General features: G+C 34.8%; 1 protein-coding gene across 4 annotated transcripts in view; it reads right to left on the minus strand.

Moving 5' to 3' along the window:
- Positions 1-2,633: 2,633 nt before the first annotated feature.
- The window catches only part of Matcap2 (microtubule associated tyrosine carboxypeptidase 2), a 44,845-nt gene continuing 30,838 nt past the window's right edge, over positions 2,634-16,640 (minus strand). For 3 of the 4 annotated variants that reach the window (XM_071614021.1, XM_027939685.3, XM_071614020.1), the window contains 2 exons: positions 10,431-10,528; positions 2,634-5,479 (listed from right to left, as the gene is read on the minus strand). In XM_071614021.1, coding sequence (XP_071470122.1) covers positions 5,321-5,479; positions 10,431-10,528 — 257 coding nt within the window. In that variant the 3' untranslated portion in view covers positions 2,634-5,320. The remainder of the gene's footprint in view (positions 5,480-10,430; positions 10,529-16,640) is intronic. The other variant, XM_071614017.1, reaches the window with a different exon arrangement.

The raw sequence follows: 16,640 nt of genomic DNA on the forward strand, positions 1-16,640 counted from the left end.
ACTTCAGTTTTAGAGCACCCCTGGCTTAACCCCCCAGGACCCCCCACCCCCACCAAAAGAAATCAGCTCAACAAGGCAGCCAAACGTGTAGGACTGAAGCTGACAGATAACAGCAGATATTCATTATTACTGTGACTATTTTGTGGTAAGTCTTGGGTTCTTGACTTCACTGTCCTAATGGAGCTGATGGTGTAGATTTTTTCATTACTATAATTTCCAGGCAAGACTGGTGTTGAATAAAGCCTGTTTATCGAAATGGTAAGCAACTGGAACCCTATAAATGTTTTGGACTTCTTCTTCTTTCTGAACACACTCCTCATCATTTACTTATCTGAACCCAAGTCACCAGAGAATTTAGCTGTCAGATCTTTCCACACCTGTCTCCTGGAGGGGTCTCATGGGCCTGCTGGCAAGGAGCAGTCAGTACATAAGAGGACCAGAACTGTGAGAAGCCAGCCTCAGCCCTACACTTGGTCACCAGCAGCTCCTAGATGGACCCTAGATGTGGCAGAGGCCACAGCCTCCATTCTCACCCTCAGTCTAGAGTATGATCCAGTTACATGTCTAACCCCTAGAATATATCAGGTGTTTGCAATTTCCAGTATTTTATTTGAAAACATTCCAAAGAGGTTTAAAGCATCTGAGGGCTGCATTGTTACTACATTTGGTCTGGCAAAAGCCAACAAGCTGTTGTTATCTAAGTAAGGTGGGGTTTCATATTAGAAATTGTGAATTCTCTAGCCTTAACTATGATCCAGAAACAGGGACTTTATAGTTTGTGGGACATTCTTAGGTGTTGAGCAGATATCTAGCTTTAGCCAGAGGATCTGATGACTTCCTCCAATATCTCCTTCTCTGTCATTTCTCTGAAAGGGAAGAACTGGTTTTATTGAGATATGAAATTGTGGTGGTAACATAAATAGGATCTGAATTCCAAACATACATCCTGGAGTGTTATTAAAGATATTTCTTAAGACCAAACAGTAATTATACAGAGTATATGTACTGCTTTTCAGCCCAAAACATCTCAAGGAATTTTATGACAAACTTGTCAGTGTGAATTTTAGATGTACAGTGGAGAAACCAGATTTTGGAATAGGGGCACAGGAGACTTTAGACTCATTCTTGAGTTCCTTACAGTGACATACAAATCTTACACTCAACAGTTATTTTTGCTTGAAGTCATATATAGGTTGAGATTTAGCTGCAAGGGTCAACTAGCAAGATCAAACATGTAGAGAGACCTGCAGCCAAAGATAAATAAAATCCCAGAAGGAAGAGTGGGAAGAGAAGGGAGAAAGAAACAAGCTAGTGGTCCCTCTACTGGAGAGCTGTGGAGTGGCACTCAAAAATGCATTGAAAAACTTTTTGCTAGTGCTCAGACTCACAGTCCTCCAGGCTGGGTGGGTTTACTTATAGGATCCAAGCTGTTTAATTTTCTTGGAGATATAGTAGTAATTAATTAGAAAAGTACTCTATGATAGAAGTGCTTTTTTGAGATTCTGGGGATCGAATCCAAGGCCATGCAGATGCTAAGCAAGCCCTTTACTGCTAAGCTACATTCCCATCCTTGATAGTGGTATTTTAAAATGTCAAGAGAGCCATATACCTGGTTCACCCAAATTTGAGATGTTTCACCTTAGGTAATTAATATTTGAATTTTGTTGTATGTATATGATGGCAGAAATTTTTAAGGTTGATCTCATCCCCAAGTTGGGGGGAAAAAATTCTCCAGAGTCCCACAATCTCTTGAAACTATTGTCCACTAAAATCCCACCTATTCTTAAGGCTCTTCCACAAAGAGCTAAAAAGCATTGGTATTGTAACATCCTGGCACCAGTGCTGAGGCATTAATTCCTTTAATACCTAGAGCCAGCTGACAAGGCTTTTTGAATTCAAAGACTAGTCATTTTCCGTTGATGGGTGAGGGCACCTGCACTCTCCTCCACGGTGCTCATCTTAAGGATAAGGTGCTGGCTCCTCTGGGCATCCAGGGTTGGTTAGTTTCTTTTTTGCAGTACTGCGGATGGAACCCAGGGCCTTGCACATGCTAGGCAACACTCTGCCACTGAGTTCTACCCTGACCCCATCAGACTTCTGATGCTGGTCTACTCCACTCCTTCCTCTAGACTAAAGCAGATCAGGCTTCCATAACAAGCCTTGCAAAGAACAGTAATAAAAGACTGTGAACAATTACCACTTTTCAAGTGATCTTTCTCTCTGTTTCAATTGCAGGAGTAGGCCTACTGCCTATAGCATACATTCTTTTGGTAGCACTTTTTGCGTACAGGCCTGGCTGTGCTGTAACCTGCTTCTGTCCTCTTCCTCACTGGACTGTGTCTTGACTTCTTCACCAGAGGTTCTCTGGCACCCTGCACAGATCCTACTCCTCAACAGGTTCTGCATAAAACTCTACCAAATGAACAGGGTAGTAACTTGAAAAAATTGTCCCTCTCCCCCTTTTCCCCTTCTCTATACACCCCATATATAAACTGAACTAATCAGGGGAAAGGTGGGCTGTGGCAAACATAATATTTCTTTGTAAGGAAAAAAATCTTCTAGAAAACAAGATTTACTGACGTCTTTTTTCAATAATTATCACACAATAAAAAAAAAAACAAGAATTGCCACAATAAAAAATATAATTAGATTTTCAAAGAACAGAAGTGTACATGCATACATATCCATATACTTCATTTGAGGACTTCAGTGCTACCTCTTTTTACTATAGATAGACACAAAATGCCCAAAGATATACAAAACAAACAATACAAATTTTAAGCACTTTTACAAAAGTGAAAATATAAAGAAATGAGGACTATGGATTTGTTTGCAAACCTTAATTTTACTTTAAATCCAACTGGTGTTAAAATGTAACAGTTTATCAAAATTTGTATTTGATCGAACTATATGTCAGAATTATAGTAGACAAAACTAATGAAATCTTAATTATCAATAGCCTATAGCAAATAACTATTACAATTAAAATTAATGCAATCTTTAACCAAGTACTGTTGATAATTTTCTGTTGAGTAAAACTTTTGTTTTAGGGAGCAAAACTGACCTTCCCTCTACTTCAAGAAAGAGAATTAATAAAGGTTTATTTAATCTTCAATCTCAACTTTTAAAGCTTAATATTCTTCAAGTATCTCTGCTAATTTGAAACTACTTTTGGTTCACTGCTAACTTAAAACTTTTTTTAATCACTGTGATTTAAGGTCATTTTTGTCTGCAGAATGCTCATGTTTTCATCTCTATTCCAAAGCAATAAGGCAAGAAAGCAGTTCCTTTTCAAATCAGAGAGTGTATCCACCTACTTTAAAATCCAGGGACTAGAAGCCCTGCATGCTATCCTTCCAATGGGAAATTAAGGCTGCTACAGTTTCCTTTGTATTTAAACTGTAAGATCAGCAGTGCCTGCAATGTTGAATTTACAAGCATTTGGGCTTAAATCACAGGTCATAAATATTGCCATTTCTGTCTGTACTTATACTGTTTCACAAACACCCTCAATACATTTTCAGATGAAGTCAGAAAACACTACACAAAGCTGAAAGTACACATGACTCTGTTAACAAGGAGACAAACGCTTGAGGTGTTAAGAGTAAATTCCCAGTGTCTGATAGGAGTTGGCACACTCTGCTGCCAGTGCTGCAAGCCTGTTGAACGGATGTGCAGGATACCTGGCAGCTAGCATGGCATGAAGCTGGGGAGGGGGGTTTTCAATGCTCCAAAGGGTCTGGCCCTCTCCTGCCAAAGGTGAAATGCATGGCTTTGCAAGAAGCCCCAGGCACCAACTACATATATCCTGTTTGCTGTAACATTCTTCTTTCAGACAAGCCCTTCCAGATATATGGAAGAGAGAAATCACATAACCTACCCTGTGAAAAATTTCCTAAAATCATTTTCCAGCATGAATGTGGACCAGGCTTTGCAGTATATATCTACTACTATTAGCACCATATTTTATCCTAAACTGAGGTAAAAATAAACTCTCAGACAGCTTTTGGTAGAAATCACAGTATCAATATTGATTGTGGTATTTATGGCAACATTATTTCTATTCATTACAATAAGTTGTATGAAGAACCATTTGAAACCAAGTGTGTATACACACATACACACACACACACACACACACACACGAATATATACTGAAACGGATCAATTACAAAGTTAAATATATAAGCCAATAGCAGGAGAAATATAGCAAAACAGAACTTCCATTTTTAAATTCAAACTATGTTATTATTGGTTGATGAAATCAAAGATTTTAATATTGATTGATACTGATTTGACATAAAATATTGATTTTTGCTAAGATTTTTATATTGAGCCAGTATCACAGGTCTGGTTCATCAGATAAGAATGCCTAGAAATTTCATTTTTCAGAGCATGGTCAAGTTTACAAACAACTTAGTCTATCTGTCTCTTCCTTGTTACATATTCCAAAAAAGGTAAGTGGCTTTTCCCTTCTCCAACTATTTTGATTTGTATAGACAAACAACTCTGGAGCTTTTGTTAATTATTTATATAAAATTATGCAGAGGGAAAGACCTTAAAACTTTGCTAAATATTTAAAGGGGCACAATATTTCATCAAATGAAAACAGAGTCTAGTCAAGAGATATAACTAGATTTAAAAAAAAAAGGAAATTCTCAGAGGAGGGGCACATGGAGGAGTAGCTTAGTGGCAAAGCATATATGTATTGAGCATGTGTGAGGTCCTGGGTCCAATCCCCATTGCCACCACCAAAAAAGACTCAATTTAGTTCTTATAAACTGAGAAGTTAAAACAATAGTGCATGAAATAAATAAAGGACTTAATGAAAACTTTTCAAATTGTTTTCTCCCCTCCATTTAACATTACTTAACATACAGGAGAAACAAGAAATCTTAGATATAGTTAGCCTTCTAGAGTGTCACAAACTAATTTTTCAAAGGAGAATAATATGACCTTGGAGTCAGCATGACACTGCCTGAAATTCACCTATCTCCAGTTGGAGCTAGCCTCAGTGCTCAGTTTATTACTTGATTCAACCAACAGTCTCCAAAAACACTCAGCAGTAGTATTTTCATTTGACTCTGGTGAGATTCAGATGAAAATAAGAGTTAACTTTCCTCTGAAGCCTATAGAAACATTTTGGGGAAATAATTTAAGGTTTGTTTAACTTAAAAATTCAGCCAAATTCTGAAGACTATTCTTCAGAAAACTCAAGTAAAAACTCATTCTTCTTTTATAAATCTGTTGGTGCTAACTGCACTTAATTGGTAATATATATGGAGGTATAGCTGAACTATGTTTGCAAGAATGCTAATTACTATATGAGGTCTTTCAGTTCTCTGTCAGTCAGTTCATTCACTTCCATGATCTTCTCTAAATGTTCCATATACCGGTCATAGTCTTGCAGGAAGTGAGGGACCCTCATGTTTTCAGTAACTGCCAATCCTTTTAAACGATCCACATCTTCATAAGAAACCTGAAATAAAGGGGCAATGTTAATACACAACTAACTATAAGTTAAGTTTTGAAGATGAATTTTTTCCTGAAGTCTTAAATAGAAATATATAATCATTTGTCATATTACTCTAATAGCTGCAAAATACCAAGAATCAGTGGCTTACTTTTCTTTACTATGTTAAATAAAAATATATTTGTCTGCCCCCTCATACCACAATCATATTAAAAGAAGACTGAAAGTCAGTCAATATTTGATTTAACATTCTATTTTGGGCCCAAATAAGTTTGTCCAAAAATTTGATAACTTGGAGCTTGGGTTGTGGCTTAGTGGTAGAGCGATTGTCTAGCATGTGTGAGGTACTGGGTTTGATCCTCAGCACCACATAATAAATAAAAAATAAAATTATGTCCATCAACAACTAAAGATATAAAATAAAATTAAGAAACTAAGCCTTATATATGTATGAAAGAAACAAATCTCCTAAATTTAAATAAAAGAACAGAATAGTTATTAAATTAGAAGAATCAATACAATTATATATTAAATTCTTATTTCTTTATATTTAATTTGGGAAACATTGTGATTTGTGTTTAAGTTGTCTCCTTTATTTTGAATTTAAATTTTTTTAAAAAAATTGAATCTCTCCTAAATAAAAAGCAAAAATTTTTAATGGATATTTATGTCAGGGTTAGTGGTGAAACTTTTAAGTTCTATAAATTATCTGTTTATCTTTAAATTTCAAAACATGATTAATTTTAAATACTATGGGGGATGAACCTATTGAGCTACATCCCCAGCCTTTTTTTTTCTTTTTAGAGAGAGAGAGAGAGAGAGAGAGAGAGAGAGAGAGAGAGAATTTTTTAATATTTATTTTTCAGTTTCACAACATCTTTATTTTTTTTTATGTGGTGCTGAGGATCAAATCCAGCGTCCTGTGAATGCCAGGCGAGCACATTACCGCTTGAGTGAGCCCCATCCCCAGCCCCATCCCCAGCCTTTTTAATTTTTATTTTGAAACAGGACCTTGCTAAGTTACTGAGGCTAACCTACAATTTGTAATTCTCCTGCCATAGCCTCCCAACTCATAGTACAGGCATATGCCACTATTCTCGGCAAAATACTGTCTTATGATCAATGTTTTTCCAGATTCAGTAGGAAGACTTTTTAATAAAGAAATCATGTTCATATTGTATCTGTACTTCATTAGTATTTTAATGTTTTCATTGTTATTAAAAATTACTTAGTATTTATACACCTAAATGTAATGAAAATAGGTTTTCTGATATTGGTATGGTAATTTTGAAACCATTATGAATTTATGATAGGACAGAATGAGTAGATATATAGGCATACCTTGTTTTATTGCACTTCATAGTTTTTTTTTTTTTTTTTTAACAAATTGAAAGTTTATAGCAACCCTGCACTGAGCAAACTTACTGGCAATATTTTTCTAACAGCATGCACTTACTTTGTGTCCATGTGTCACATTTTAGTAATGTCTCACAGTATCTCAAACATGTTTATTATTATTCTATTATGGTGATCTGTGATCAATGATCTTTGATGTTATTATTCTGTTTTGTGGTACCAAAAACTGTGCTCATTTTTTTAAGATGGTGAACTTAATAAACGTCTATGTTCAGACTATTCCTCTAACCAGGCCACCACTCTCTTATCTCTCCCCCTCCTCAAGCTTCCAATTCCCTGAGACAAGCAATATTCAAATTAGGCCAATTAATACCCTACAATGGCCTCTAGGTGAAAGTAGACCTTAAGAGAAAGGATGAGTCTATAGGCGTCTTATTATAAACCAAAAGCCAGAAATGATTAAGCATAGTATAAAAAGCATGTCAAAAGCCAAGACAGGCCTAAAGCTAGATCTCTTATGCCAAACAGCTAGCAAAGTTGTGAAGGAAAAGTTTATAGAAGGAAATTAAAAATGCCATTCCAGTGAACACACGGATGATAAGAAAGTAATACAGCCTTATTGTTGATATGAAAAATATTTTAGTGGTCTAGATAGAAGATGAAACCTGCCACAACATTCCCTTAAGCCAAACCCTGGTCCAGAGCAAGGTCCTAACTCTCCTCAATTCCTTCAAGATTGACAGAGGTGAGGAAGTTGAAGAAGAAAAGTTTGAAGCTAACAGAAGTTGGTTCATGAGGTTTTGGAAAGAAGTCATCACCAGCACACTTAAGAATTCAGATAAAAATTAATTTTAAAAGAAGATTCAAGATGAAGCAAGTTATCCAGAAGATCTAGCTAGGAAAACTGATGAAGCTGGTTATGTTAAACAATAGATTTTTCAATATAGACAAAACAGCCTTATGTTAGATAGTTCCACCTAGCACTTTCATAGATAGAGAGAAGTCAATGCCTGGCTTCAAAGCTTCAAAGTGTAGGCTGGCTCTCTTGTTTGGAGCTAATGTAGCTGGTGACTTTAAGTAGAAGTCAATTTACCATTCCAAAAGTACTAGGATCCTTAAGAATTATACTGAATCTACTCTTCCTATGTACTATAAATGGAACAACCAAGCCGAGATGACAGTATCTCTGTTTACAAAATGGTTTACTAAATATATGAAGCCCATGGTTGCAACCTACTGCTCATAAAAGATTCCTTTCATATATTATTACTTATTGATAATGACCTATTCACCCAAGAGTTCTGATGGAAATATACAAGTTTAATGCTGTTTTCATGTCTGCTAACACAGCATCCATTGTACACCCTATGATCAAGGAGTTATTTCAATTTACAAGTCTTATTATTTAAGAAGTACATTTTGTAAGGCTCTGTCATATATAATGACTCCTCTCATGAATCTGGGCAAAGTAAACTGGAAATCTTCTGGAAAGGATTCACCATTCTACATATCATTAAAAACATTTGAGGTACATGGGAGGTCAAAATATTAATACCAACAGGAGTTTGGAAGAAGCTGATACCAACCCTCCTAGATGACTGAGGGCTCAAGTGCAGATGTAGTGGAAAAAGCAACAGAGCTCGAACTGGAAGTGGAGCCTGAGGATGTGACTGAATTGCTTCAATCTCATGATAAAACTTTAATGGACAAACAGTTGCTTATTATGTAAGAACAAAGCAAGTGGTTTCCTCAGATGGAATCTACTGATGATGTTGTAAACACTGTTAAAATGACAACAAAGGATTTAGAATATCACATAATCTTTTTGATATTAAAAAAAATGGGGTTTGAGAAGAGTCCAATTTCGAAAGAAGTTCTACTATGGGTAAAATGCTATCAACTGGCATTAAAAAAAAGTCAATCAATGTGGCAATCCTCAATACTGTCTTTATTTTAATAAATTTCCACAGCTACCCTACTTTCAATGACCATCACCCTGATCAATCATCAGCCATCAACATCAAGGCAAGACCCTCCATCAGCAAAAAGATATGACTCACAGCAGGCTCAGATAATAGCATTTTTTTTTTTAGCAATAGAATATTTTAAATTAAGGTATACACATTTTTTAGACATAACCCTACTAAGTTTAATGACTACCGTATAGCACAAACATAACTTTTACATTCATTTGTGAAACCAAAACACTCTGTACGACTCACTTTACTGTGATACTCACTTTGTGGCAGTAGTCTGGAACCAATCGTGCAATATCTGAGATGCCTGTACTTACACTGGGGAATGAGGTTCTTAATTTAAGAAAAAAAAAGATGAAAATATGGAATGAGGGGAAATGTGAAAAAATTCAGTGAGGTCTGATTTGAATTAAAATGCTATATGATTTAAAAGAGTTATATAGGATTTGCTCATTGAAAATGTCCCCCATTGCAAGACCAGACCTGGTGCTCAGAGCTTATTTTCTATATACCATTACCTACTAAAAGTAAGCAATATTTCCTTAAAATGGCTAATCTCAGATTTGGGTAAGAAGTACATAAGATAGGCCCAGGATATTTTACTTTGCCAGAAAACATGGAGACATTAAGAAAAAAAGGAGCAGTCATGAAAGAGTTGAATAAAAATATAAGTCCACTACTATTAAAAAAGGGGGGAATAAAAGAAGAAATATAAGAAAATTAGATCTCTATTTCGTCATTGGTATAATAAGTGGGCAAAGATCATCTATGGATATTAACACCATTCCTTAAAAGGTTGTTAGAGAACAGCCTATTAACAGATATTGCCCCAAAGTTGACTTATTTATACCATGGGAGAAAGGTTTCTTTACAATGGAAAGACCTGGTGGTCACTAACTTACTCAGGTGATTAAACACAGAATCACCAGTAAAGGTGCAAAACTACATGTGCTTTCTATGTGATGCAATGGAAAATACACAGATCACTTGCGCAGTATCCTTGACAAAGAGGTTTACTATAATCTCATCAGGAGGAAACAATCTAATAATCTAAACTGTAGGATTTCTCAAGAAAGAACATTGTCCTGAATTCTTCAAAATGTCATGAAAATACAAAAAGAATGGAGTGGGTGGACTATTCTACATTTAAAAAGATGAAAGACTATAACCAAAAGCAATGAATAATTCTTGATCCAATCCTGGATCACAAAAAGAGCTACAAGAATATATTAGAGACAATTAAGAAAATTTGAAGTATATATTTTAAGTGCTATATTGAATCAATGAAGAGTTTCTTTGAAAAATTGTATGGTCATGCCACAGAATATCCTTGTCCTTAAGAGATATTACAGGGGAAGTGTTACAGCTGTAGCTTACTTTAAAATGCTTTTAGAAAGGGATGCTTATAAGAAACTTCTTTTCAGAAAAAAACTGATATAAAAATAAAACTATACATATTCCCGATTTTTCTATTCCTTTATTTCTTACTTCCCTTCTGTTATCACATAAAGAAAATTTACTCCAATAATAAAGTAAAAACAGTTTGAATTTGAGTCTCATTTAATCAAATCAAACTAGAATAAATGCTGACCGAGTATGTTTGGTGATATGTGATCTTTACTTACCTTCCCCAGGGCAGTGAGTAGATGAAAGTCTATGGAGTCTCTGTATCGAAGGATTTGAAGAATTCCATCTAAGTATACCTGGTCTTTACTGAAACACCCTGAAGGAACCAGAATAATATTTACTTTCTGATGCTCAAAAATACTACTAAGAAATTAGATTCTCATTTTCTTCACTGTAGAAACAGTCCTGTATTTTAAAAATTCTAATTTGTGTTTGGGGGTACATATCAGTGTCAGAGCAATTACCTGGCAAGCTCAAAAATAGCACCTCAAAAATAAAAATGTAATTGTCCAATGTTTATTTTTATTTTAACTATCTTCATAATATAAATTCTGAGGTCTTGAAAAGCACCAAGACAATAAGAAGACTGGTAGCTTCCCTCTAAGAAGTCCCTCCCCAAGACCCTTTTATCCCTAATTGAAATAACATTTGCTTGTCATTTTAAGGGCTGACAATTTAAAATACATGAGTCTTAATAAATAATCATCCTACCTCTGTCAATTAATCATACTGTAACTCCCATGGTGCAATGAAGGCATTTGGGTGAGAAAAAAATGGGATAAGTTTGGGAGCAGTTAGGTTTTAAAAATGGGACACAGCTATGTGGAAACGTGGAATTTTAGAAAGCCCTGTTCCTTTTTTAAAATATATTATTATTATTATTATTATTATTAGTAGTAGTAGTAGTAGTAGTAGTAGATGGACACAACACAATGCCTTTATTTTTATGTGGTGCTGAGGATCGAACCCAGGTCCTGCCCATGCTAGGCAAGAGCTCTACTGCTGAGCCACAATCCCAGACCCCAGCTGGGTTTCTTTTTGTTATTGTTGTTGTTAAACATTTGTTTCCCCCACCCTTAAAAAGAAAATACTATGGTTTAAAAACACCCTGGGCAAAATACTGTATCTTTATGTAAAAATAAGAATTAGAACTAGATTTTGAAGAATGTATAGGGCTAGGAATAGAAAAAATATGAGTGCTACTTTGGAGGCTAAGGCAGGAGACCTGCAAGTTCGAGGCCAACATGGCCAACTTAAAAAGACCTTGTCTCAAAATAAAACAAAAAAGATCTGGGGGCCTGGGGATGTGGCTCAAGTGGTAGTGTGCTCGCCTGGCATGTGTGGGGCCCGGGTTCAATCCTCAGCACCACATACAAACAAAGATGTTGTGTCTGCCGAAAACTAAAAAAATAAATAAATATTAAAAAAAAAAAAAAAAAAGAGCTGGGACACACTCAGTAACAGAGCATTTATCTAGCATGTGCAAAGGCCTGGGTTCAATCCTTAGTACTGCCAAAAACAAAAGGAGGACAAAGAAAATATGAAAGTTAGGAACAGGTCATGAGATCTAAGCCTAGTTAGAAAAAGATGTTATATTTACAAAGAAAACCTTTTTCCCATCCTGAAATAACTTGTGTACATCTAAAAAATAAAAATTTGATCTACATTTACTAAATGAACAAAACTTCTACCATAATCATATATTAAGGAATTATTATTTTGTTAGGTATACTAATAGCATACGAATTATGGAAAATACTGTTCTAATCAGCTAGAGATACACACTGAACTACTCATGAACATGATGCTGGAATTGGATTTACAATACTACTTGGAAACAAGAACATGGAAGGATGGACGAATTACAGTTGTAAAATGTCAATTATGACTAGGATCAGGGAATGTACTGAGGATGCAGCACCTTAATGATACTTATTTTATGTACATTTGAAATTTTCATAATAAAAAGCTTTTAAAAATATGTGAAGATAAGAAAAAAAAGATTGGTCTAAAAGTGATGTGCCCTGGCGAGGTATCAAGGATAACAGGAAAGCCCTGGGGACAGACCACTAAAGCAGACAAAAAGATCTAAATAGGAGATGGGATAGTGATGCCACCTACTTCACTCTTCTTGCTAAGGATTGCTTTAGCTATTCTGGGTTTCTATTTTTCCAGATGAATTCATGACTGCTTTTTCTATTTCTATGAGAAATGTCATTGGGATTTTTATTGGAATTGCATTAAATCTGTATAGAGATTTTGATAGTATGGTCATTTGACAATATTAATTCTGCCTATCCAAGAACAGGGGAGATATTTCCATCATCTAAAGTCTTCTTTAATTTCTTTCTTTAGTGTTCTGTAGTTTTCATTGTAGAGATCTTTCACTTCTTTTGTTGATTCCCAAGTATTTTAATTTTTTTGAAATTATTGTAAATGGGGTAGTTTTCCTCGTTTCCCTTTCAGAGGATTTATCACTGATATATAGAAATGCCTTTGATTTATGGGTGTTAATTTTATATCCTCCTACTTTGTTGAATTCATTTATTAGTTTTTAAAGTTTTCTGGTGGAATTTTTGGGGTCTTCAAGGTATAGAATCATTTCATCGGCAAATAGTGCTAATTTGAGTTCTTCTTTTCCTATCTGTATCCCTTTAATTTCCTTCATCTATTTAACTGCTCTGGCCAGTGTTTCAAGAACTATGTTAAATAGAAGTGATGAAAGAGGGCATCTCTGTCTTGTTCCAGTTTTTAGAGGGAATGCTTTCAATTTTTCTCCATTTAGAATGATGTTAGCCTGGAGTTTAGCATAGATAGCTTTTATGATGTTTAGATATGTTTCTATTATCCCTAGTTTTTATAGTGTTTTAAACATGAAGAAGTGCTATATTTTGTCAAATGCTTTTTCTGCATCATTGAGATGATCATGATTCTTATCTCTAAGTCAACCTTGTATCCCTGGGATGAACCCCACTTGATTGTGGTGTACTATCTTTTTGACATATTTTTGTATTTGATTTGCCAGAATTTTATTGAGATTTTTTATATCTATATTCATTAGAGATATTGGTCTGAAGTTTTCTTTCTTTGATGTATCTTTGCCTGGTTTTGGAATCAAGGTGATACTGGCCTCACAGAATGAGTTTGGAAGTGTTCCCTCTTTTTCTATTTCATGAAATAATTTGGAGAGTATCGGTATTAGTTCTTCATTAAAGGTCTTGTTGAACTGAGCTCTAGATCCATCCTGTTCTGTGCTTTTCTTGGTTGGTAGGATTTCGATGCACCTTCTATTTCATCACTTGAAATTGATCTGTTTAAATTGTATATATCATCCTGATTCAATTTGGGCAAATCATAAGGCTCTATAAGTTAGTCAATGCCTTCAATATTTTCTATTTTATTGGAGAGTAAGTTTTAAAAATAATTTCTAATTATCTTCTGTATTTCTGTAGTGTCTGTTGTGATATTTCCTTTATCATCACAAATGTTAGTAATTTGAGTTTTCTCTCTCCTTCTCTTCGTTAACATAGCTAAGGGTTTGCCAATTTTATTTATTTTTTAAACTTTTTGTTTTGTCAATTTGTTCAATTGTTTAATTTGTTTCAATTTCATTGATGGTATTGGCACCAAAATAGACTTGTCGACCAATGGTACAGAATAGAGGACACAGAAACAAACCCACATAACTATAGTTACCTTATATTAGACAAAGGAGCCAAAAACATACATTGGAGAAGATAGCCTCTTCAACAAATGGTGCTGGGAAAACTGGAAATCCATATGCAACAAAATGAAATTAAACCCCTATCTCTCACCATGCATAAAACTCAACTCAAAGTGGATCAAGGACATAGGAATTAAACCAGAGACCCTTGTGTCTAACAGAAGAAAAAGTAGGCCTCAATCTCCATCATACTGATTAGGCCCCTACTTCCTTAATAAGACTCCTATAGCGCAAGAATTAAATTAAAATCAAGAATCAATAAATGGGATGAATTCAAACTAAAAAGCTTCTTCTCAGTAAAAGAAACAATCAGTGAGGTAAATAGAGAGCCTACATTTTGGAAGCAAATTTTTACCACATGCACATCAAATACAGCACTAATCTCTAGGATATATAAAGAACTCAAAAATCTTAACAACAAAAAAACAAATAACCCAATCAATAAATGGGGCAAGGATCTGAACAGATACTTCTCAGAAGATGATATACAATCAATCAACAAATATATAAAAAAATGTTCAACATCTCTAGAAATCAGAGAAATGCAAATCAAAACTACTCTAACTACTCACTCCAGTCAGAATGGCAGCTATTAAGAATACAAACAACAATAAGTGTTGGCAAGAATGAAGGGGAAAAGGCACATTCATACATTGATGATGGGACTGCAAATTGTTGCAGCTAATCTGGAAAGCAGTATGGAGATTCCCTGGAAAACTTGGAATGGAACCACCATTTGACCAAGCTATACCACTCCTTGTTCTATACCTAAAGAACCTAAAAACAGCATACTACAGTAACACAGTCACTTCAATGTTTATAGCTGTATAATTCACAATAGCTAAACTGTGGAACCATCCTAAATGCCCTTCAGTAGATGAATGGATAAAAAAACTGATATATATATATTATATATATTATATATATATATATATATATATATATATATATATATATATAATATATATATATATAAATATATAATATATATATATATACACATACACACACATACATACACACAATGGAATATTACTTAGCATTAAAAGAGAATAAAATTATGGCATTTGCAGATAAATGGATGCAGTTGGAGAATATCATGCTAAGCAAATTAAGACAATCCCCCCAAACCAAAGGCCAAATGTTCTGTCTGATAAGTGGACACTGATCTGTAATGTGGGTGAGGAGGAGAATGAAGGAACTTTGACTGGGCCAAGGGGAGGGAGGAAAAGGGAGGGGGCATAGGGGTAGGAAAGATGGTGAAATGAAATGAACATCATTAGGTACATGTATGACTGCACATGTGGTGCAACTCTACATTGTAAACAACCAGAGAAATAAAAAGTTGTGATCCATTTGTATACAATGAATCAAAAAGCTTTCTATTGTCATGTACAACTGATTGGAACTAATAAAAATTTTTAAAAACTAGATGTTGGAGACATGGATGAGGAAAAAAATTACTTTCCATTGCATAATTTTTTACCTTCTGAATTTTGCATTTTGACTATGGAGTGGCCTTCAAACATAAACTAAATCAATTTAGGTAATTTAAAAGTAAAGAAATGCTAAATTTCTTAGCAAAAAACAACAATTAGGAATGGAACAGCTATACTATTCTTAGTATTTATCCAGAAGAATTAAATTCAGCATACCATAGTGATATAGGTGAACTCAGTTTATAGTAGCATAATTCATAATCACCAAATTACAGAACCAGTCTAGGTATCTGTCAACAGATGAATGGATAAAGAAAATGTGGTATATACACACAATGGAGTTTTCAACCATAAAAAGAACAAAATTATGTCATTTGCAGAAAAATGAATGGAACTTGAGAGCATTATACAAAGTGAAATAAGTTAGACTCAAAGTCAAAAGTCATGTTTTCTCTTGTATGTGGAGGTTAGAAAAAAAGAACAAAAGGGGTAGGATCTCATGAAAATAGAAGAGAAACCAGTAGAAGAGAGGTAGGGAACCTGGAGAAGGGAGGAGAGAAGGGAAAGGAGAGATAGGAATGAAACTGACCAAATTATGTGCATATATAAATATGTAACATCCAATCCCATTGTTATGTATAATTATAATACACCAACTTAAAAAAACCTTAGATTTAAAAGTCAAAAAACACCATCAAGAAAGTGAAAAAACAACCCACAGAATGGTAGAAAATATTTGTAAATCATAAACCTTACAAAATATGTGTGTGTGTGTATAATTTGTAGTTCAATAATAAAAAGACAATCCAATTTAAAAATAGGGAAAAGACCAAGCAGACAGTACTCAAAAGCAGCTACACAAATGGCCAATAAGCAAATTTTAAAAAGCTTAATGTCATTAGTCATCAGGTAAATGCAAAACTGTAATAAGTTACCTCTCCATAACCACTGGGAAGTTCAAATAATAATGCTAGTTTACAAAATGAACATAGCAATTATTGGCAAATATGTAGAAAAAAGCCAGGCATGGTGTTGCATGCCTATAATTCAGTGGGTCAGGAGGCTGAGGCAGGAGGACCCCAAAGTTCATGGCCAGCCTCAGCAATTTAGTGAGGCTCTAAGCAACTTTGTGAGCCCCTGTCTCAAAATAAAACATGAAATGGCTGGGTATGTGGCTCAGTGGTAAAATGCCTCTGGGTTTAAAAAAAAAGCGGGGGTTGGCAGGGGTACAGGACAGGGAAGAGGAGTACTCATACACTGGTGGG

Source organism: Marmota flaviventris, chromosome 1 (genome assembly GCF_047511675.1).
Source record: "Marmota flaviventris isolate mMarFla1 chromosome 1, mMarFla1.hap1, whole genome shotgun sequence".
Lineage (NCBI taxonomy): Eukaryota > Metazoa > Chordata > Mammalia > Rodentia > Sciuridae > Marmota > Marmota flaviventris.